General features: G+C 38.3%; 1 protein-coding gene across 1 annotated transcript; it reads left to right on the top strand.

Moving 5' to 3' along the window:
- The first annotated feature begins 1,130 nt into the window (after nt 1-1,130).
- LOC139717143 (uncharacterized) lies at nt 1,131-24,191 on the top strand. The gene is made up of 29 exons (XM_071628643.1): nt 1,131-1,219; nt 2,089-2,186; nt 5,468-6,006; nt 7,020-7,304; nt 7,775-8,002; nt 8,729-8,921; nt 9,402-9,515; nt 9,875-10,065; nt 10,463-10,705; nt 11,177-11,303; nt 11,572-11,708; nt 12,232-12,512; nt 13,058-13,295; nt 13,827-14,124; nt 14,741-14,943; nt 15,211-15,561; nt 16,094-16,246; nt 16,540-16,852; nt 17,441-17,699; nt 18,124-18,295; nt 18,817-19,036; nt 19,390-19,553; nt 20,134-20,277; nt 20,519-20,714; nt 21,262-21,288; nt 21,884-21,962; nt 22,491-22,540; nt 23,079-23,375; nt 24,094-24,191. Exons 1-29 carry the CDS (start codon nt 1,131-1,133, stop codon nt 24,189-24,191), a joined length of 5,787 nt encoding a protein of 1,928 aa, XP_071484744.1.
- Nucleotides 24,192-24,365: the final 174 nt, after the last annotated feature.

The following is a 24,365-nucleotide window of genomic DNA, read 5'->3' as shown; positions in this document are numbered from 1 at the left end:
GGATTAAAAGGCAATTTTTATCATTTTGCTTTTTCTTTGTTTGATTCAACAGAGCACAGACACACAGTCTAGATGACGTCATATCGGTTTTTCATTTACCCTTTGATGATCTTCAGCAGTAATGCTTCATCCACTGAGCTTACCAACAACTAATGAAATAATGTCAAAGCTGAATGAATCAAAATATTGATATAGTTCGAGGAAAGAGTTTGTCGTTGTTATTAATGTTTTGTATTTTTTATGCACATCAACCTTTTCTAAACAAATCAACGTAAAAGAAAAAAAAAGCCGTCCCACAAAAAACTCAGACCAGGATGATATCAAAGGTTCAATGACATTTGCTTCAGCGACAATTGCTCCCTTGAAATATTTGCACCCTAATACAAATATAAAACCTACAAACAAACATAACCCTCACCATGATCCTAATCCTCACATAAAAATAAACCTAAAATTCTATCACAACCTTAACCCTAAGTCCTTGGAGAAAATGAAGACCGGATCAATTGTCGGAGGAGCAAATGTTGTGTCACCCTAAGCGCTCTTGCTCTTGAACGTTGTATTATATTACTGTGTGTAACTTCAATCGCGTGAGATCACCGACGTGTAAGACATATTCTTTAGAATAATTATTTTGTTGTTTATCTCTTGTTTATTTATTCTATTTTGTTAGTTATCTATTTGTATGTGGTACGCAATGCGCAACACTTTTTTTTTTTCTGGTTGTATACACCATGGTTTGTAAACTCATAAATATTGTTTGTTCTTATTGTTTGGTTAAGTTGGTAAAGGGCCTACCCGCATGTCTCTTTTCTGCCTATCAACATCAATTCAACGCCCTCTATTTAAACGACAGAATACATGTATCTTGGAATTTATGTTGACACTGAGTTGAAATGGAAAATTGATGTGGATGAAATGTGCCAGAAAATCAGTAGAATGATTGGTTTTCTTGGAAGATTAAGACTCGTTGTAAATGAATCAGGCTTGAATTTTATATACAAATCCGTTATTCTGCCACATTTTGGATTATTGATTATAAAAAATAGGTGAAGTTAGCATTTCCAATATTGACGTCATATTCACGACACAAGGTCAACGAATACCCATAATATTACAGTTTATTCTAAATGTCTGTTTCAGGAGAGAGTGTCTACAATTTTCCAACAATCTGTGAGAGAATACCAGACGTCCACTGTCCAAACGGGGAATGTACAAGGTACGGTAGTTTTCAGTCATTCTCTTTTTTTTTTCTGGTTATTTAGAAATTATTATAGTGATAATTTGCTCATTATTATGTAATTGTGCTTTGATTTATGTAGTACATGTACTTGCACATCAATTCTAAAAATTCAGGAAAATGTTTTATTATTCGAACGACCTTTCATTATTATGTATGAACTTGTATGACACAGACTGTAAGCCTGCCAAATTCATTTCTTTAGATTTTGTTGTTGACATTTTCCAAATGGTATTGTTCGTAAAATGAATCGATATCTGTACGAATAAAGAAACTCATAACGTCATATAGAGAGGGGAAGAGGATTGCATATTGGATGTCAATACTGAAATTTCACAATGTCTATGACACGCCCGCAGTTTGTCATTAGTGATTATATCTGAACCATTATATGATAAAACGCTCAAGTATCTTTGACGTTGCTAATTTGCGTGAGACCCAAGCCTATCTAATTTACATGATGTTAATTGCTCATTATAATGTCCAATACCTGATATATTTTGACTTAAGATGGTTCTATACTATTTACTCATTCACCATATTCTACTTTTTATGTTTTTGTATGTATTTGTTTATTTTAGACTTTAGAAATGCGGCTGAACAACTTTCATTGATTCGACCAAATACTCCAAATCAATGATATCTAAAACTAAGCGTTATTACTGTTACATGTTTTCGTGTAATTCTGTAAGTTGCCATCGTGAATATCCAGAAGTATATCAAAGATTGTGCAATGTAATAATTCCATGTAAGTTGTTGGCAGTACATGGTATACATGTTGCTGCCCAAACTTCTGGTGATTTTATTATAATCAAGATATCTATTCTGGCCTGATTTCCGTTTTGTAGATATGAACAGGTGAAATGTCATAATGGTCAATGTAACAACTCAACTGGATTATGCGAATGCTATCCGTGCTGGTCGGGGAAGAGTTGCGAGAATTTAGGTGAGTTCCAATGTGACGTCTGAACTTTAGTTACGGTTTCATCTGTATGTCAAAATTTATGTCTTGGCTTTAACTTTAAAGGCATTCTTGATAGGAATGCCACCCTACATTCGTTTGCAAATGACTACGAACAGTTTTCGACATTGGATTAATAACGTTGATAATCGCTTATATCATCTGCACAATAATTACCATGCCATGACACAGTGACAGGGTATATCTGCAACATTGAGTAATCTACCGTTGATATTAAACCTGGCCTCTTGAGAATCTATATCAAGTTTATTTATAAACACGATAATCTTTTGTCAAGAGAGCGGTCAGGAGATGAATTTTAAGAAAGCAGCCCGAGAATGCACTGCAATCTCAACTAACCTTCATCGTTATATCTCCTGGTACCTGCTTGATAAAATAATCTCATTTCTGTTCAATACCCCACAATGTACACAAATTTTACATCATTTAAATGACATCAGAGCTCAATGTTTTAGTTGTTTCCTACTCTAATGGAATCACTTGGGAGAATAAGTTTTTTTTTTCTTTTGTCACGCGTAAGTGGATCGATACTAATAATGATAATGATAAAAATGATATTACATTAAAGATATCAATAATATCAATTACAATAATTCTAGCAACATGATGGCGCGTAGGCCCACGAGTGTCTTGTAAATGCAGATGAATATGCAAACAACTTTTCAACAACATCTAATGAAACGATTTTTCTGAATCATTTGGGTCCCCCCCCCAAAAAAAAAAAAAAAAAATTAAAAAAAAATCCGTTACCCTGGTTGCAGTACTGTACCGAATCAAGCTAATTTTGTCTTCCATATCTTTCGTTCGCTCATTGAGGAAAGGGCGGCTTTTGTTATTAAGTCAGGCAGTACATCAAATGTAACTTTAGACCCTACTATGTCGGAATTCCCTTTTTACAGTTGTATTGCACAGGCAAGGCTAACGTAAGAACGTTCTCGACCTTTCCTGCATGGTTACTATAATGTATGTTGATCAAGCCTCTTCGTAAGCGTCGCCTTGTATTGGTATTCACCTTTGCTTACTGCTCCTTATAGTATAATACTGCTCCATATAAAACAAGCAAACTTTCTTTTTTTTTATTAAAAAAAATGTCAATAGCCGGGGTTATATTAGTTGGCAAATCTTCAATGGACCTCAAGTTTTTTACCCAAGCCAAATTGACGACTTCTTGAAAAGAAAAACTAATTGTAGATCACTGCTTTTTGCTTCCTTGTCTTTCTTTCTGTTACCTCTCTTGAGATCGTTTTTTCTGCCGGTTCTTTCCTTGTTTTTGTTCTTGTCCTTATTATCGTCTTTTCTCTCTCTCCGTTTCGTGTGACGTCATGACGTCAAGATTTTCATACACGGAGTCCTTGACAGATCTTGAGTTATATCCTTCTAGAATAATTCACAAAATTTACAATCTTTGCTTTCTTGTGGATTCCTCTTTTCCATTTACAGTAAAATATATAATTGTAGTTGTTTACTTTGTTCATTTATTGAAATATAAAGACAAATTTGCTATGTCTGTATTCTTCTTTATTAAAATTTGTATGATTTGACATTCTTTATTTATGCTCAGGGATGTATAAGCGTTATGTGTATTACCCTGTGCTACTTTATATGGAAATGAACTATTTGAATTGAATTGAATTGAAATGGATGCTATGTCATCTAAACCTACAAATGCCATTTCATGGGGAACTATTTTGGCATTTAACGTAAACGTCTGACTGCAGGCTATGGGTCAATGCGTAATTTTTGTTGATTGCTGACGAAAATGAGTAGTGGAATTGATGCTTAATTGGGCAATCCAAGTCTTGAATGAAATAAAGTGAACTGAACTAGTTGTTTCCTTCCTTCAGCCATTTGCTGGCTGCTCAAAGCCTCTTCCCGTCGCTTCTCTCTGTCTCTAACCGATCGATACCTAGCCTCCTGCCGTACATACCTCTTTTCATCTCTTTCTGTCGATCGCCCGTGTACGATAGAAGGTCGTATCGATCGAGCCCCAAGCAGACCCCTGTTTATCACGTAGACTGCCTAGAACGCGAACCTACTAATGCAGACTCCTATTATTTACAGCTCAAAAGCTAAATTATTAATGAGTGCTTCTCCTTACATCTAATACAACAACTCACACCTTACGTCACCAGTCTTTACAAGGGTGTGCAAAGTGGTTATAGTGAACCACATCTTAGTGCTTTGTGCATAATTGCTTGATAGTCGGCTGTTTCAAGGTATACACTGTGGAATCATGACTAATGACTGTGGTTTGGTCTTGAACTTGCCGAACTGAATGAAATGCTATTTAAGGGATGGGGTTTTAAAGGGATACAGGTACGATGATTACTATGAGTCATGTCTAATTCGGAGAAACAATCATAATCGCTCTTTTTCTGAACATTACAATTCAAATCATAAACCTACTTCCTTTTCCTTTGATAAACCCGATCACTATGGAGGTATTGCATCATATCGTCGCCAACAGGCATGGTAGTAATCACATTATTCAGTGATGTTACGGTTAGCCGTGGGGCATATATGAAATTATTTTCATTCATAAATTATATTCTCTCTCAAGACATGAAAGTGAAATGAATAGGCATAATCTAACATTTGCAGATGAAACAAAAACCCAGCATTAGTGCTTAAAAAATAGTTCTAGATTGTGAGTTAGGAATAGAAACAACCACTGTAAAAATTCAAATCGGCAAAATCGGTGTTAAGTACGTGTATTCTTAAATACACAGAATGTGAACAATTGTTATAAGACAAATGCTTCCAGACTAAATGTTTTTTTTTGTTTTTTTTTTTAGAAATTACAGATATCTCCTTATTCAGGCTTTATCGCAGAAATGATGTATGATAGGATGTTTTGTGGTACAACATTCCTACACATATGCATTAAATGTTATATCTTGAAAATTTTAGATCACTGTTCCCCAAAGGGAAACAGGATCGACCTTTAACGCATACATCCACTTCTGATGTATACACTTTAAAAATTGTATTAATTGCCATATGTAATTTTTTTTAAAATCGAATAGCTGTGTTGTATTTAGAAATCATTGTTTCGTTATGACGACCAAGAATTCTAGCGATATAGAAATAATTTCACCATACTGGCATATCAATCCTGGCGCTCAAACAAGCAAGGGATGTAGTGAACAACACTTTTTTATTTCATTTTCATATCTTGCATATTTTATATCAACATGACTATTCACTTTCAACTTTTTTATCTAATCTGATTTATCTTTCTCCAGAAAATGAATTCCTGCCTTCTTTTGGGGAAACGTCTTTGAGTGTAATAATAGACAAATATAATTTTGATGAAGTCATCATCGACGTCACTGCTACGGACAAAGACGCAGAAAAATGTGATGATACAGCGGAAAATGACTGTCCATGTGCCCGTATTCTGTACGCTATCGAAAGCGGAAATGAGAACTCAGGATTTCTCATTGACCCGAAAACAGGAGGTATTCAATTGTCCGAAAGATTTTCGCGAAACAAAAGTGACTTCCCTCCTCCGGGAACAAAGCAAAAGTTGGTGATTTCAGCACGGAATCCCGTGCACAGATCGAGGAGACGGCTAGAGTCTATTCCCCATTCCTCGACAGACGAACATGGAAGTATCATCGATACCGTTGTCGTAATGGTCGAATTTGACGACGAACCACCAGCAGGGGATTTTGGTCGCTACAAAGGAGAGAAAGTTGATGAGACCAGAAGGCTTGCAGAAAATGACACAAAGTATGCAGCTTACGAGTCCATGGTGCCGCATTCCAGAAGGAAACGATCTGTGAGTTTCAGGGTTGAAGGTTAATCTAAATGGTAGGAAATAACTGCCAACACGTGAACACACAAACGTGCACAAACAGTCAAACAATTACAGAGACAGACCATGATAATTGTGAACTGGTAATCATTCCTGCAACTGGGCAATAGTATTCTTGAAGTAATTATGTTTACACAAAAAAAAAAAAGAAACCGCCGGCATGGCATTCTCAAATCATTTGTTTAAAGGTTTTCATAGATGTATGTGCTGCTACAATCTGACAATCGTGTCTTCAAGAAAGCAATTAGTTATAGTTCGTTGAGACAACAATGTTGATTATAACACGTGATGATAACATTATGATACATTGATTGTTGTGAGGTATGAGTTTTCTTCAATTTGTCTGCCCTTTCTACAAATCAATTTTGTAAGATCTCAACTGCTGATCTATCCATTTAACAAATATGTCTTTAAAAAAAGGAACCAGCGGGAATTGAACCTGTCATATACTGCATCTATTATTACGCTCATATCTTCACCCCTCTGTACAATCTCTTACTGTCACTAAATGCCTTGTCTGTCTTGGACTACATAACATTACAATGTCGGAATTTCGGAGCTAGGGTTAGGTTCATCGTGTCACTGCCGGCAACCAGGGATAGCCTGGTGGCAGTGTCGCTTCCACCAGTACACGACAGGTTCGATTCCCGCTGGTTCCTTTTTGTTTCGGACATGTTTGTACAAATGTAGATCAGCAGTTGCTAATCTTATAAATTTCATTCGTACAGCGGGCAGACAAATTGAAGGAAACCCGTACCTCATATCTTCAACCCTTTGCTTAATAATCTCTTGCTTTCAATATTGTTGTTACTATCGCATCAAATATCGTGATGTTAATATCAGTAATGATGATTCTCCATCTAAAATCATGAAAACGATCAGCAATGTTACACAAGCAGTCATTCGCAAAACACCATATGTAGTCTAACTTCGTGTGCTTACTTTATATCCATTGTTTTTGTATTTGCGTCATTTAGAACTCTGGCACTCCTTCCGAGGAGACCTTCTTTTTCGAAAAAGTTGACACATCGGCGAACATGACAGAAGTCAATATCGGTGAGTACGTCGAGCTCCAAGTCACCCTCTGGTTGCCATCGGGAACGACGTCTGATGTCATCGTTGAGTTCTTCTCCCAGAACGACGGCAATGGTGCAGTCTTCATCCTTTACGATCCGGTCATAGCGACTGTTGGCGGAAACTTCCCCAGCTTCGACTCCAATAGCGTTGTGACATCGTACAGCGCGTCGTCAAATGACGGACGAGTAAGTAATAGTGGAATATCTGTTTGTTTTTTTCGAGAACTAGGCATCGTAAAACCAAACTGAAATACCATTTCATATATATATATATATATATATATATATATATATATATATGTATTGTTTCGCAAGTATCTATGTAAATCAGGTTTTGGCAGAAGAGTTTTTAAATCATTAAAACAACTCTTTTTATGCTTTAACTGTAATTGTCATGATCAGTGCTGGTCGAACCTTATTTGGCTTCGTTTGTGTCATATATATTCAAACTTATACAGGTATTCGCATCTTCGATTGTTTGCCCTTCATAGGGCTCGACAAAGAATCCTGTGTGCTTGATGGCCCTATCCAGTCTAGTCAAAGAAAATATGAAAACATTTTGCTCTTTGTCAGTCAAAGCCTTTGATGGTTGGGTCACATGTCATTATTTCTCTGAGATGAAAGGATAATTTCTTGTGTACCTTGTGTTCTCACAGTACGATCAAGTCTTAATGGACCTCGGTGATATCACCAACAACGCCGACGACTCGGCCGATGACGTGCCGAACCAGATCACATTGCAGGTGAAGGCGATCCTGACGGCGAATGATGCCACCCAGTACGGCGACGTCTACCACGTCTCGGCCTCCGTCACGTACGGGTCCAGCGAAGACGTGTGGACTGCCGACATGGAGTTCACCCCCGTGAATGACACCCACACTTGGGTAAGTGGTTTATAATGTGGTTTTTATTTTAGTAAGTTCTTTCCTTAGAAGTGGCGAAACTTCAAATCATTATCACATACATTATTTCCATGTCGTCACTTCAACAAAGACACCCCCATCTAACTTAACGAAGGTGGGACCATCACAATATGGACAATGTCATGTCGTCGCAATTAGCTTGATAAGCCTTCTCATTCAGCGGTGACTGAGCAGAAACTTTACATATTCATACTTTAGAACGGATTGTCCGATTGTCCTCAAACTTTCACCAATGTACATGTATTCTATCAATATTGCTGCATTCACGGTAATCCACATGTCTATGAAGGTGGACTTGTCCATTGAGCTGTTTCCAATTCACTTATTGTTTAAAAAGAAATGCTCATGTCATTTCACTCAACGGACTTGCTGAAAACAGTTGTAGAGCATAGCAAAAGATTTCAGTTTCTGTAGTGAAGTAAATACGCTAAACCAAACCAAATCAAAAGTAAGGAGATTTCAAATGCAATAGTAAGAGCGTACAGAGTATATACACAAGTGTCAAACTTCTTTCAAAATTAATTCAGCAGGAAAGCAACAACAGTCTGATACACGGACTGCTATATAGACTGCTTATATCTCGTTCATGTCAGCCGTCGATTGCTGTCTCTCTTATCACACTTACAACTGTAACATGTAGACAGATTTTAATATTCTGTGTGTCGTTATCATTTTCATTGCATGCAGGCTGTAGAGACTCCTGCTGTGGATATATTCGGGCCGCTAGGACAAAACATGAGCGTTGAATCTTCGACTATCTTCACCATCAACATTACCCTGGCCAACTACGCTACGGAGGACATCGTCATCGACCTCATTGCCGACAACTACACCACGGACCCAACAATGACGATCTGCGACTATGAGTTTGCAGGGAAAGGTTTGTAATATTCCACGAGTAACATAAACTGCAATTATTTCTCTGGAATTGAAAATGGGTTGTTGTTGTTGTTGTCGTCGTCGTCGTCGTCGTTGTTGTTGTTGTTGTTGTTGTTGTTGAAGTTATAGCCATCCCTTACCACGAAATCGATTGTCCTAGCTATTGATATTTTAATCCTATTACGAACGCCATCTCAATTATGCTATGAACATGCTACATAAACATAATGCCGACGAGACTAACATAGTAAGACACAAACGCTTATCTTAAAATAAAGCGTATTGCTTCATTACGGAATACAGTGGCAAAGCATGTTTTATCTCAACGAAAACGTGCGCATTGTGATTGTGATTATGATGTGAAAAATGTGAGGTAGAATCTGACTTTCAAGTCCTGACTTTTTTCATTGACACTACGGATCAAATGTTTATTTATGCTGTTGCTGTTGTTGTTGTTTTATACTTTCTCTACACTACGCAGGGCAAAATTATGACTGCATGTCTGACGAAGCCTACACGTATGAAACCACAGAGATCAACGGCACGATTTGGACGGTTCTCGCGACCTTTGACCTTGGTACATGGGTCAATAACGGTAAGTATTCGGCACTGTCGTCATCACAAATTTAGTATTTCATTTTTTTGTGTGTGGTATACATACAGAGAATGTTAGTATTGCACTATATTTCTTTTTTTTTTTCTGGTTAACCGCATTTAAACCAAAGTTTGAATTAGTTAAGTAAAGTAAATTTTCTTTGAAACTCCAATATTGCGTTGTTACAAACTTGTTCATCATTTAAGTAGTAACCAAAGAGAAAATGCCTAGAAAGTGTACATACGTATATGCTTGACTAAACTTATTTTGTTTTGTATTCACATAATCGGCAAGTATTTGTAAAGAATTAATGCAGAAAACCGCAACGAATAACTTGCTTGTCCAATGTCGATTCACAGGACTCCGTTACGGTGTGACTGACACGGACAGTAACACAATCAGTACAGAGGCCGTGGTACATCTGACAGACAGCACGGAGCTGTTGGATTATTCTACTCACTGGCTGGGGGTCGCAGTCTCAGTTGGGGACGACAAGATCTATTCATTCCAGTATGGCATCAACCCTCAGCCCCTCAGTTCACCTGATATGGTACATTCCACTTTTCTGAATGAGGTTTTATCGTCTTATGGTGCGATGGTAGCGCATCTAATTCAATTTAGTTACCATATACCTATATACTGTTGTATTCACGAAGGCTTTTTAATCTTTCATCACAAAGACATTCTTTTCTTGTACTTCATCATTTTCCTACTCAATTATCGTAATTAGAGTTCCAGAATATTTCATTACTGTCTCATTTGTAGCAAGGCCAATCAATGATAGGCTATCCGAGTAAAACGAAGTTTTGAGGTCAATAAGCTAAAATAATCGATTACAAAACGAGTGGCATGCTTTTCATAACGACATTTTGTATTATCTAATTATAACGTCATTTCCTATTTTGATCAATATCTTAAATGTTTACCTTCGGCCGTACCTGTTTCAGACCTCAGAGCCCGTAATCGACTTCTATCCCATCGACGGTAACCAAGTGGTTATCGGCGGCTGCGTGGGCTTCGTGATCACCATCGACCTCCAAGAAAGTACGACATCGCGAGTCATCGTCGATTTATCGTTGCCGATGACGGCCAGTGACGAGGCTCAGCTGAGGGTGTGCAGTGCACAGGTCGTGTCTGCTGGATATAACATCCCCTGTGCGAGGAAGGTTGTGCCATCCTACCTCGAAATCGTGAGTGTTGAAACCAGTTGTAGCAAATTGGAAGGGTCATGGCCAGTACTACTGCTTCATCAAAATAGAACTGAAATATTTTGACTTATAGTTCGATAGTAATTGTATGTGTATCGTATTTTTATACACTTTATTTCATCGCTGCTCAGAAAGACACAGAGCAGGTGGAGTAAAGAAACAATGTTGCTCAAATGCACTTTTCTGTTTACTTCATCACATCACAAAAATATATCAGCAACTCACTTCCATTCATGAATTGTCTGTAGTCATGTTGATATCTCGTTATAATCTTCTGAAGTAAAACAGAATTTGGCCTACAACAATTTACAATTAGATACGAGTACGTTGCTGGAAGTATGACAAATCTTTTTGTTACGGTTCTCCCTCATATCAATTGCTTCATAGTTCAAACCAACTCTTATAAGTTTACTTTGCGTTTTATAATAACTAGTAATATTTCTTATTTTACAGGACGGTGTGAATCAGGACTTCGTACGCTTTGACTTTGGTCGTATTTCCAACGTGGGCAGGCGGTCGGACTCGGAGGACAGCGAGCTAAAGCTACACGTCAGTGCGCAACTTCTGTTTGACGCTCCTGGTACGTTTTGTTTTCCCTTCTTTCAATTATACATTATTGTTTGCTAAATAATCTGATTTTGTTCACTCAAATAGTAAATGAAAAAAAAATCACCCATTACAGTTTGATAGCATTATCTACTATCAAATTCGATGACAGGACAATGTATGTAAAATGTAATCATTCCTGCTAGTCACAAACCACGTTTGTTATCCTACATCATATTTGTTAAACACAGGAAATTCTCTAAGCTCTTAAAAATTGATCTGATTATGAAATTTTCCTGTAGATGTTTCTAACGGCACTGAGTTAATGGTATCAGCTGGAGTACGCTACGAGATGGAAGGAAAGGATTTGATGTGGATGACGAACTACCCCCTCATCGTCGTAGATCAGAGACTCACAGATTACGGATCAGCGGCCAAGGTCTGTTAAAGTCGTTGAAAATAATGTCATTATTCACCATACAAGCTCGCCGACTACGCAATGTTTAAGTTCTGATTTTCCGCAAAATTGATATTTTGTAGATTTCATCCAGCACAAATTAATAAGAAGGACCAAAGAATACGTCTAATAGATGGTATATCAGTCACCAATGCTTTAGACTAGAGAAACGGCATCGGGCAGTACGGCAGGATAACAGTAGTTAATCCTGGCTGACGATAATAACAGGATATTAATTAATAACGATTTTTTTTTTCGCTCGATCTTTAAACATACTATAGCAAAAACTAATGTCATACGGCCTTTGTCAATCATTCTCAATGTTATTTTTAAAGTCCTTTTTGTGCATATATTTGTATCATATACCACAAAGCACCGTTTGCTTTTGAGCAATAAGAAAATAGATTAAACTTATAAAAATGAAAGCTGGTAATATACTGTTAAGATATGTACTCAAGGAGACATAGAAAACAATGAATGTCATTCTTGTTGACATTTATTATAGGAACCTAGTTTCACATTGACCAACCGAGCTAACGATGACAAGCTGTACTCCAAGTCTGCTGTCTCATTCACCATCGACATCGACATCCCTGCCGAGACGACGCACACCGACCTGACCGTAATCATCAAACCACCCAAGGACGATGGCGACATGCGCAAACCGTTTATGAGTGTGTGTCGAGTGGAAGTCTTGAGCGTAGGGGATCTCTTCCCATGTTTTGATGCTAACCGAACCGTGTTCACCTACGAGAGCACGTCCAACACGTCGGATGCTACAGACAAGTGAGTTAATCAAAAGACGTAAACATACAGTGTCAAACAAAAATACATCCACTCTTAGACTGTTAGACAATGTGCCTGTGGTAACACTACACTAAATAGTAGTCAATAACTAGATGGTGATTCACTGCTGAGGTATGACCACAGATGCTTTTCTTCTAGCAGTCTGATTTCAAAGCAGCAGATTTAGAGAAAGGCGTCAGTTTACCATTACAAGTGTTACTTTTGACAAACTCAATTATTGTATCAAAACAAATGTGGTACAGTACACATAGTCTGCACGTTTAATGTTACATAACGTTTCCTGACCACCTTGATGAAAACAGAACCCTAAAGACAGACACACAGGTGAATCATTCATTACAAACGAGATATACTTTAAAAAATCGAAACATTTTGTACTCATTACAATACTTCACCCTTCTTTTCAAACAAATAACTTAATGTATCAAACACATTTATTGGTTTCGCAATAACCACGAGGTGAATTAAATGGCCTCATACTGTAGTCTGAATTGCCATAATGATGTTCATTGACCACCTCTCAGGGCTACCGTGGAGCTGGGCGTGATCACCAACGCCTTCCTAACGGAGATCATGGATGCCGATAGCAGTCTGTCAGCCACGGTCACTCTCCTCGTCTACATGCACTGGGAAGACCACGAATACCACGCCGATGGCCAAACCTTGTCGACAGTGGTCTCAGCCACGTGGGGGCACTCGGGATCTTGGTCTGATACCATTGATTACGTCACAGAGCTAGACGAGGATCCAGCCCTGACTAATGTAGGTTTACCCACCAGTCCACAATCCATGTCATTTATCAACAGAGTAAAGTAGTGAGTTTGTAATAAATGAAACAAACTTTTACAAAGTTGAAAGGGACACCGTTAATACGCCAAGGACAAACTGGCCTATGTGAAGCTTGTTCTACATCATTTTGTGATATTACTGATGTTACACAGCGCAACTGACTTGTGAAAGCAGCATAGGTACAAACTTGAACGATAGTTTATGACTTAAGTGGCTAAATTAATTTATGGGAGAAGGTCGTAATTTGTGTTATAATAGTCTGTACAGGTGAAAGGACGACACGGTTATGAGGTAATCAAGTACAAGTGCGTACATTTTAGGCTGTATTGAAAACGATACCTTAAGTTAAAAAAACCAAATAACTTGTATGTTTACTTCAATGTGATTAATCATGCTCTAACAGTTTAGAGAATGGCAGTTGTCTGTATTGATTGTGGGAATGGATTACACTTAAAAGTATCAAACCTATTGCAACTGTTGATATACTTTCGTTCACCTATACAGTCTAACGAAGATCCACAATTCAAGTTTTACCTTGAGTCTGGACAGTCGACCTACTTGAAAGCAGGTGGAACGGCTGTCTACACCCTCGTCATGTACACACCCATTAACTCTGTGGCTACCTACGCGGTCGATGTCGAATCTCCGAACAACACACTATCGGTGTGTCGAGCACACATGAGGTTAGGAGGCGAGAACATACCGTGTTTCGATGATACAAGAGAAGCAATGTATCTTTCCTACGAGGAGGACGGACACCGTGATCGTGCCTTCCTCGACATCGGACCCATCAGGAATACAGGTAGAACTCCGTCACCAAAGTGTGACTCTACTGATTTGAGTGAAATAATAACTTCATTAAAACTGACTTACTGTACGTCATCTGCATGTGTTAATAATCGTGTGTAGAGTTAAAGGGTAACCTTTTTGATTTACAGTACGGTATTTTGCAATAAATGTTCGTGGTAACTTTGGTTTTCACAGGGAGGTGAGATGAAAAGGAGTGGGCACTCCTTTTCATCTCACCTCCCTGGTTTTCATTAGATAATATAAGAATAAAGTGATTCTTGTCGGTCCCAAGGTTGGTTTCATTTGCTTTTGAAGGCAAGATTCGCAGGATGTATAAATATGTTTGTATGAAAAATGCGTCATTTTGTAATGACTACTGACAAATGTTATTTTTTGCTATCTATGTATCATTCCTTCAAGCGCATGTCGAATTTATACTTTTTGTACATTCTGTTGAAAGAAGTGAAAATAAAACCTTTGAATTGAATTGAATTGAATTGAATTGAATTGAATTGAATTGAAAGTAAACGTTCACATAATTTAGATGCATTTAAGTTTGATGATTGTCATTCAAACGGATCTAAAAGTATGTTATCATGCTATCGATCATGCTATCGATCATACTTCAGGAGTTGAACCAAACACAAGACAGGCTGATAATCGTGTTGTCGGCCAAATTGTGGTCAAGCTCGAAGACGCAGCCCTGCCACCCGACAACCTCACACTGCCCGACCCACAGTCCTTTGGAGTCTCAGTACAGGTTGGTGACACGGACAGCTTCACTGCCGCGGACACTATCACCGTTGACGTGGAAGAAGTCTCAACTCACCTGGTAAGGGGGTCAGGCATTTTTCACTGACCGTCTCCATGGCTGGTCACTCAGTCTCTGCTACACGTCTGGTAATTTATGGCTATCTTGAAATTATTCTTGGAACTTACTAAAATTGTTATCAACTTGCACTACAAAAAGGCTATGATTTTCTTGGTAAGTTATTACATGCATGAAGAAAAAAACCGATTATGTTGTGGTATTTCGCTGACATCTAATGCAATATTGATTATATTAACCTTGTTAACCCTATTGTTTTCAACTTACCAGGACACCCTACCAGAGTTCACTTTCATCAAGAACAATCCCGCAGAATCTCGGGTGACAATCGGAGGTGTAGTTGAGTTCAACCTTGATCTGTACATCCCACCGGAGTCAATCGCCCACTACGAGATCAACTTCCAGTCCGACGTCGAGCGTCCCTACAAGACAACGATTTGCGAGGCCCGGTTGATATCGTCTGGATGGAACGTACCATGCGTTAATGGAACATTCCTTGAGACCTTTTACAATTCGTCAACTTTCGACGAGCATCTCGATACCGCCTATATCGACGCGGGAGTGATTACTAACATGCGACTCGAGAGCGAGGGTCTACCCGTCAAATACGACAAGAACAAGGTAAAAATGAAAGAAAGTTGGACGGTAGCCCAAAAATAGACCAGTAGGCGATATTGAACTCATCATTCCGTGTGCCTTTATACTTGTAGAGTGTTGGTATGTGCAGTCATTAATACGACATATTTGAAAGCTCTCAGACTGACCTTCAACAGCTCCTAAAATGAAATATTGTATGTTGAAAAGGATTTATTACTATGCTACATACTGTCCAGTTAGAATGACTTTAGTTAAATATGTTTGCCAAAGATTCATATACACAATTCGACCGTTTTACAGTTTGATACAATTTTAGCGTAACCCCCCTTTTGTTTTGTTTGAAAGAAAAGGACATCATCTTGAGAAGTACCATCGGCAAATAGCGTTGATATTTGTTTGAATTGATAGGGCAAGGCGATAGAGGTACAATGTGTGACATATCAAGGCAATTTATTACGTCCTATTTTTGAAATTGATATTGAGGCATCATTTTAGTTAACAAAAAAAAAAACACTAATTCCATGTTTCATGGCTCTTATCCTCGGTGACCCTGTAGGTTCGTGTACAATTGCTGACTCGTCTTGAAGGCAATGAAACGATCGTAGAGGGCGACACATTTTGGTTGGGCGCCTCGGTAACCATCAATGGCTACAATGAGTTCATCATGCAGTCAGGTTTCAACGCTACGGAAGATAATATACAGGAGGAGGTTTGTATCGGTTACTTTAACCTACTACTTAACCTACTACTTAACCTACTTACTTTAACCTACTAGTACTTATGCCATCACCTCCCCCCTCCATGAGCTGTGTATCTAGGAAGAAAAGCCCATCCCTGAAAGTATCAAGAAAATTCATTATCCCTACTTTCTGTTGATTTGATTTTGATTTGATAATCGGCATTTTGTGTAAGGAAGTTCATACGAATTAGACCTTTAATCAAGTCCAGTGGATAACAGGGCGGTCTCTCTAATCACTCTCATGATGATATTCCATTCCACAGACGGACTTTGAGCCCATATTCCACGTGACTCGACCAAGAGGAAACCTAAGTATGACCATTGGTCAGAAGGAGCGCTACTACCTGAACATATCAACACCAACGATGACCACCCCCATGGCCATCAATCTTTCCCTGCCCATCGCTGGAGATGAAGCTTTTCTCACCATCACTGACATCACTCTCGAGCACGTTGGCAGGAATTTTGGCTGCTTCCAGCTGTGGGATGAGGAGTTCATTCCGACCACCGTGTCGACAAAGGGATCGTCGCAGAATGATACCGCATTAATCGACTTCGGCGTCATAACGAACCATGGTAGGATGAATTGCATAAAAAATGTCTTAATGTAATAATAAGGTCTTTGGAACGGTAACATACCCGTTAGCACACGAAGTCCCTCTCTGAAGGAGGATAATTATGAAATTAAGTGATCTGCGACTTAAAGCTATCTGCAACTAAAATCCACATAATCCCCATCCCCATATACAAACATAAAGTATTTTTAACAGTTTGGAGGTCATCTCTTGAACTTATATAAGTGTTAATCAACGAGACAACTTGTTGAACATCTTGTAACTTCTTCAAAACTGTACTGTACATTGTACAGAACTTAAACAAATATTGTTTCTAACGTTATTTCGTATTGTCACGTCCTGTCCAGTACAACTTGGGCTACAGATCTCATTCTTCCTTCAATTTGCAAGTACGAGTCTGACTTATTCAGGGTTTATACCAAACATTGAAAGAAGCAAATATGTTTTGATTGGAAGTTCAATTATATTCTTTGAAATTATCTTTATAATATCGACTTATGTCAATGTTCTTTTTAGCAAATACGGAAATACTTGCACTATAAAGTCAATCCCAAAAATAAGATTAACTGTTCTTTCACCTGATATCAAGGTACATCACACAAGTATCAGTACAATGGACCTGGAGATGAAGACGACGAAATCATCGTCTCCTTCGAGATCCAACTCGCTGACCACTACCAACTCGTCAACCAAACCTTGCTCGACTTCAGCATCAAGTTTCTCTACAGCTTGGATCGCGAGGTGGAATTTATCGAGACTGTGGAGGCGATCATGATGCCTGGCGATTATCCCATTATCGATCTCAACATGACTATCGAGGACTATGACCTTCGCAGCGTGCACCAAGGGTATGGCAGACCAAATTCATGATCTTTCGTGCTCTGCAATGTGCAGAACGTTATTCCAATCTAGTATTGAAATCTAATTTTCTTCGCTTTCTTTTCTGTAAACCCCCAAGTATGCCGTCAGTGGATAGTGATTCTATGTTCACTTAACATATCCAGTTGACTGAATCTAACACCCCCCCCCCCCCCCAAAAAAAAAAAAAAAAAAAATCAACACCACATACTCTTCTGATTTGGTCTGAAAATTTTGCAATGCTTAGCATGATGCGTTTGTCGTTTGTTCTAACCGTATTTACAAGAATTTGATAAGATGTGAGTATTGATATGTTCGCACTAGCATCACTTAATTTTCTGATAGTCTGGATCGCAGCAGAATATTAATCGATACCATAAATGTCTTTGTTTTCTTGTGTCTTTGTCACCATAGCGACGTGGTACATGCTCGCCTGTCTCTCAAGCACGATGAGGAGTCTACCGCTCATGCCCACGGAGTAGTGGTCAATCTCATGATTCCATATTACATCGGTGTCGATCCCGTGGTCGAGATCGAGGGACCGTCACTATGTACAGAAACATCTGACGAGGGAATCAAATTTCACGTAAGCATTCAGCCATTCCTCATCCCATTGACCAGCCCTAGAAATTTACATAGATACTTGACAGGTAAAGAGCTATTCGTTGTGATAATCTAGGGATAATCTAGGGATTAACATCGCTTCCATCAGTCAGTGGTTTTACTTTATTATCATTTTGTATGCAATTGACCTATGTTCTCTTTATATTCTACAAATTTTTTATTTTCTATACTTTTCTTAAACGAGTTGTCACATTCCTCTTCCATAGACAAGGTTTATCCATGTAGCTGTTATGGTATCGATCTTTCATAGTAATAATCTTAATTGATATTCATCTATATTCGGGATGATTGTTGAAGTAGCAGGAGTTTATGTAGAGGGAATATTAGAGGCTTGCTTGTCATCACTCTCTTCATACCTCCGATCGTTTTGCTCTTCTTAGTTTCAAACTTTTCTCCAAGATTGTATTTGTGTATCAGTCACCTCAGTATTGAAGGATATTAGTCACCTAAATCGTTGATTCTGTGCTGAAATGTTCCTTGCAGTTTTCTGAGATGTTCTTCACCGACATCTTCACCCTGTGGTTCAACTTCACGATCGACGATGGTCGACATATGTCGATCGAGCTGGATGTCATCAACACCACAGTCCCGATGGAGATCGTCTACTACAAAACAGGTGGACTTGACAACGATGGTTACGTAATACTGGGGGACAGGTATAACACGGAAATGCTCCTGCTGGACCTTACCTACACCATTGAAGGTATCGTTGACTAGAAATGCATTGATAGATTTACTTATTAATCAAATTGCATGCAATATCAGATAATATTTCAGTAACATTTAATCACATTTCGTAAATTAAACCTTCATTAAAATGGTTGGTGCTTGATAACAGCTTCTAAATTAAACGAACTCATTTGATCTGTGTTACAACGAAATGATTTTCTAGGCCCATGCCCAAAAGGCAGATTAGACATCTATGGGAGTACTGTCTTAAATCGTGTCACGCTATATTTCACTGTTTGTTAGAAAATAGAATAATGAGTGAATTTCTTGCACTGAAACCTGTTGAAGAGATATGAGTTCTACACTCCTTTTTCATGTACCATACAGACTGCTCGGATCGCATGGACTACCTCATTAATGACTGCCAGTTTTCGGCGAGCTCGACTTTAAATGAATCACATGCGGCTCATCAGTCACGTATGAATTCGCCAACGGGGTGGGCCCCGGGAGTCAGATTAACAAATCCCTACCAGGGCAACGACTACCTGCAGGTTGGTTTTACTTCCCTCACATTCCCTCTCTACCCCTCTCTCTATATATGATTCTACTATTCTTCTGCCTTCATGTCACTGTACTGTCATCACCATCAGTAAACTTGAAGACAGACAAATAGCAACATCTGAAATGAACACCTCGGAAAAAAATATCCTTGTCCTTTAAATAGAATCCTGTATTCTATTTTCATCATTTTATACATTCAAGTCTCTTTCCATACTATCTTTTCCCACATTTTGTTCTTGTACCTTTTCTGTTATTTTGGGTAATTCATAAAATCTATGAAAAAAAATCCGTACAGAGGTATTTAGAGCCCGCTTCATGTCAAATACGCACACATTGACAAATCGTTTGCTTGATAGTCACGTATGATGTGACACATTTTACAAATATTACGGCCGATGTTACAAGATTCCAAATATATACATTGTATCATCATAATTATAACTAGGCGTCTTTGAGGAGTGATTTGAGAACAGTAAGCATTATATACTGTAGTAGTTATCTTGTGAGATAGTAAGGCAGGTGGCTGATATTCTATGCTCACGTGTACCTATTACAATTATCTTTCGTCAGATCGAGTTTCCTTCAATGATGAGATTCAGTGGAATCAAGATACAGCAAGGACCCAACGGAAGTCACTACGTGGAGACATTCAAGATCAGTTATAGTGAGGAGGATATTGTCTGGTATGACTACACGGAGGATGGCTCTGAAGTGGTAAGACAAAACACTACTTGCATTATATCTCTGGATGAGTTTCGCGGTGAACGTAAAACATTTTCTGGCTGCAAACTATTCTACGGAGAATTTCTCCGTATTTTCAAGAGTTAGGTGAACATTATCCATTCCCTTAATGGCATATACCTCATGTTCGATATTTACTTAAGCCTCTTTAATGCTTTGAAGCTATGAAACCTGATGACTCCAATTATCTGGACTTTCATTCTTCTTTTTGTAGACCTTCGAAAACGATTACTCCACGTTCGTGCCCGAAGTCAATGTTACGGAGGACCCGTGGGTCATGCACACCTTCGCCAACCCTTTCAACGGCCGATACATCCGGGTACGACCACAGACGCATAAGAGCGGGACCAACTACCCGATTCTGCGCTTTGAGCTCATCGGGTGTCTGCGAGAAGAAACAATAAGCAACGGTAATAACGAAGTTCTCGGGACCGACAAATTTCTTTCGTTATACATGTATCGAAATTTCATTATAACCGAACAAATAAACAATACAAAAACATTGAGCCAATAATTTTGCGACCTGGATTTTTATTTTGTTGTAAACGGAATTTCGTTATAACCGTGTTCGTTATAACGGGAGTGCACTGTACTACTGTCACGACCAGTGCATACGCGAGAAAGGTTGAATGTTGTAATGAAATGATCGGGTTTCCTACAGAGCGTCTTTATCATTCTTTCACGCCGAAGGCTTGATGTGCAGTTACTTTTCCCATTCACTCCACAGTCATTACAGAAATTATTGGTGTTCTTAAGAGATCAGAAAGGAGAATGATAATACATTTTTCTTATACATGGACATTTGCTTGTTGATCGATGTTAAATTCCTACTCAGGTAATTAGCTATAAAAAAAAAAAAATCTGCACCTTGAATGTTTATCACTACATTATACATTACATGTTTCTTTTGAAAGAACAATAATCATTTTTTTTTTTTTGCTGTTCTTTCCTCAACAGATGTATGCCTACCTCCAACTAAAAGAGGTAAGCTACAAACGTTAATAGTGCTTCTTTTTGTGTGTTTCCTGTATTTTCAAGTTCAAGATAATAATTTGCAAATTTCTCTACGACTACAGGAAATTAATATTTAGGACCTTGGGCAGTCAGACAAACAATGCTGTGTGGTCTGATATCATCCTGGCGTTTTATTGCCTCGCTGCTTGGTTGCCAATGTGTGCAACTAACATGCTAACAAGTGAGGGTTAAATACTCACAACGTTGTCCCGGTATCAAATCCTAAATCCACAAAGTACTGGTTTGACACAAAGTCCAACACGATCAGACTGTATAGGTTTGACACAAGTCCAATGCGCTTCAAAGTATTTTTAAGGCAAACACTAATGTCTGATATTTGCTGCTTGACATATAACTTTGTGATTTTAAAGTGAAAGGCAGCTCCACCTACTTCGTTATACACTCATGGCGATGGAAAGTTTGGTACTATATATGTAACTGCGGTTTAATGTGTCTACTCTTTAATTCCTCTAGTGGTAACAATATAATAGAAAATGTTCCGAAGTAATGAAATAGGCACTTCGAAGAAAATCTGGAACCAATGTGACCTTTCTTTGACCCTCAGATCTTGGATACTTCGAGCGAGGTTTCCTGGTTGAGCCGCTTTCAAATACTGTCATCGTTTGTATTTTGGAGTACATAGAGTGAGTATCTGTTACATTATACTGACGTCTAGGATTTAAACACTTACGGCCATTTTGCATTGCAAGTGATCTCATAACATCCTTTGATTACGTGTAAGAGACGCATTACTTTTTGGCAGTGAATTTTGATGTCTGATCGCTCAAGTCTGGTGAGGGATTACTAGGATTAACTTACTGTTAGTTGACCATTATCGACATATGCATACCGGTATCATTATTGTTATTAATATCATTATCATTATCATTATTATTATTATTATTATCATCAATATTATTATTATTATCATTACTAAATATCATTATTATCATCATCATCATTATCACTATTATTAGTAGTAGTACAGTGTAGTAGTAGTAGTAGTAGTATCACCACCATCATCATAATAATATCATGATTATAAACCAAAACATGAGCTCTTCATTTGTTCAGACGTAATTTATAAATGCATATGATTACCGTTTCAGAAATCATCATCGGCAATAACATTGTTGTAACAACAAAGCTGTGTTTCTTTTGCTCAATTTCAGTGGCCCGACGCGATGTTCGTATTCAAAGGACAATGGAACAACATGGGAAGGTAGGTCATAATTGCTCTTTCATGACATGAGTGACCGAGATGCTTCAGAATTTCCGCATCAGTAATCTTGTCCAGATATTAGCCGAGATATTTATTTGCTTACTTTAAATATATTATTAACAAGCAGATCGCAATTAAGTACTCACTCATAAGTCAGAATGTTCTGCACAACGTTATATCTTTGGTGGATGTTCTATTTGAAATCTGACTTCATTCTAAAATATCCACCTATTCGTATAAGTGAGCTGAAGGAAATCTTCTCCATAATTCAAATAACAAAAGAAAAAGGTATCGGACCACTGACGTGACTGAGTTTGTTTGTTTTGTTATGTTTGTTCTATTTTAGGTTGATTTCATTAAAACATAAATCATTGTTTTAGTACCAAGCACGTCCACACATAAGTAATGGGCTCTACTTATCTAGCCTGTAGCTACTACTGTTCGTATATGGACAAAATGTTCACATGAAACATATCAGAATAACTAACTTCGTTATCTCTCATATACGTCATATATTTGGTCTCCTTCTTCCTGACAGCTATCGATAACAACGTGGCTACCGTGATCGGTGCTCATAATGAAACCGGTGAGCTCTATGGCATCTCACAGAACAAAGAGGCCATCATGATCAGCACGGACTTCGGCGAATCGTTCTTCAGCGTCAATGACGACTATTTCTTCGAGCTCTTCGACGAGCCTGGACGTGTCCGTTCCACCATACAGCTTCCTTGGGACGATCTCGCTGACGTACCTGATGCCGAGTACTGGGAGTATAGTATGATGGCGATGATCGAACCTCTAGGGAATAGCACGGGAAGGTTTCTCGAATACGCAGGTGAGCTATGATGAATGACGCTCGGACATATTTGCATACGAGAAAAAAAAATGATTTCGATGATGTGGTCATTTGCTTTTTCCAGTGTTTATCGATAATCTAAAAGGAGGGAACTGCTAGAATAGAATGCCTGTGAAATGTGGTCCACTCTTCATGTTTTGTGTATCTATGAGTAAAATGTGAATGAGTCTGATGGACTTTTCTTTGATGAATAGTTGATATATTTGTCTGATCCTTCACCGTGCTTCTTGTGGACTTTGAAGAAGATTGTTGAGATATATCTAATTCAAACTTCACAGTCACTCGCAAAGTGTTCACGTCCATTCTTGCAATTACAAAACGTTGATTCAGGCAAACCAAATCGTCATTAAGGACAATACTTCATTAACGAGTGAACCATGGATGATTAGGCCTTACAACTTCTGAGACAGCTTCCTGTGTGTTTTTTTTTTCCCTAAAAACAAAAGACTAAGTTGGTAACTGCTATATCGATTTGTAAATGTAAAATAAAATGTTTAACATTTGTGCACAATATTTTGATATCCGGAGTGACTTTACTGACAAATGTAGTGAGTGCACGCCTATTATGAACATGAACACATGTCACGGCCCTCGTATGACTTTGATGCCTTTAATGAGATTAAATCCCTCAACGACAATGAAAAGGATATGATAAAGCTGATATTCATTGTCATCTATTCGGTTTTAATACCTGCAGGTGCCGGGAATGGTCTCTATCTTCGAGAAGTGTACTACGACCAAATGAATTCTACAGCCACAAGCTGGTCATTGGTTGGCGAATGGGGTTATCCCTGAGCCTTGTTCGGAGAACGACAATAGTTTGATGCGATTTTTGCGACTGCATTTGTCTGTACATTATGTAGCCTCAGGTTTAAGAATTCTAAATTATCTACGTGGCATAGTTATTATGACGTCATGTATCCTTAGATTAAAATGACATGTTTTGATCTGAGATGCCATTCTGTCTAT

The sequence above is a fragment of the Diadema antillarum genome, unplaced genomic scaffold, assembly GCF_040938485.1.
Source record: "Diadema antillarum isolate AM-2024a unplaced genomic scaffold, OU_Dant_1.0 scf00000072, whole genome shotgun sequence".
In the NCBI taxonomy this organism is placed as follows: Eukaryota; Metazoa; Echinodermata; class Echinoidea; order Diadematoida; family Diadematidae; genus Diadema; species Diadema antillarum.
This window is presented reverse-complemented; position numbering and strand designations above follow the sequence as displayed.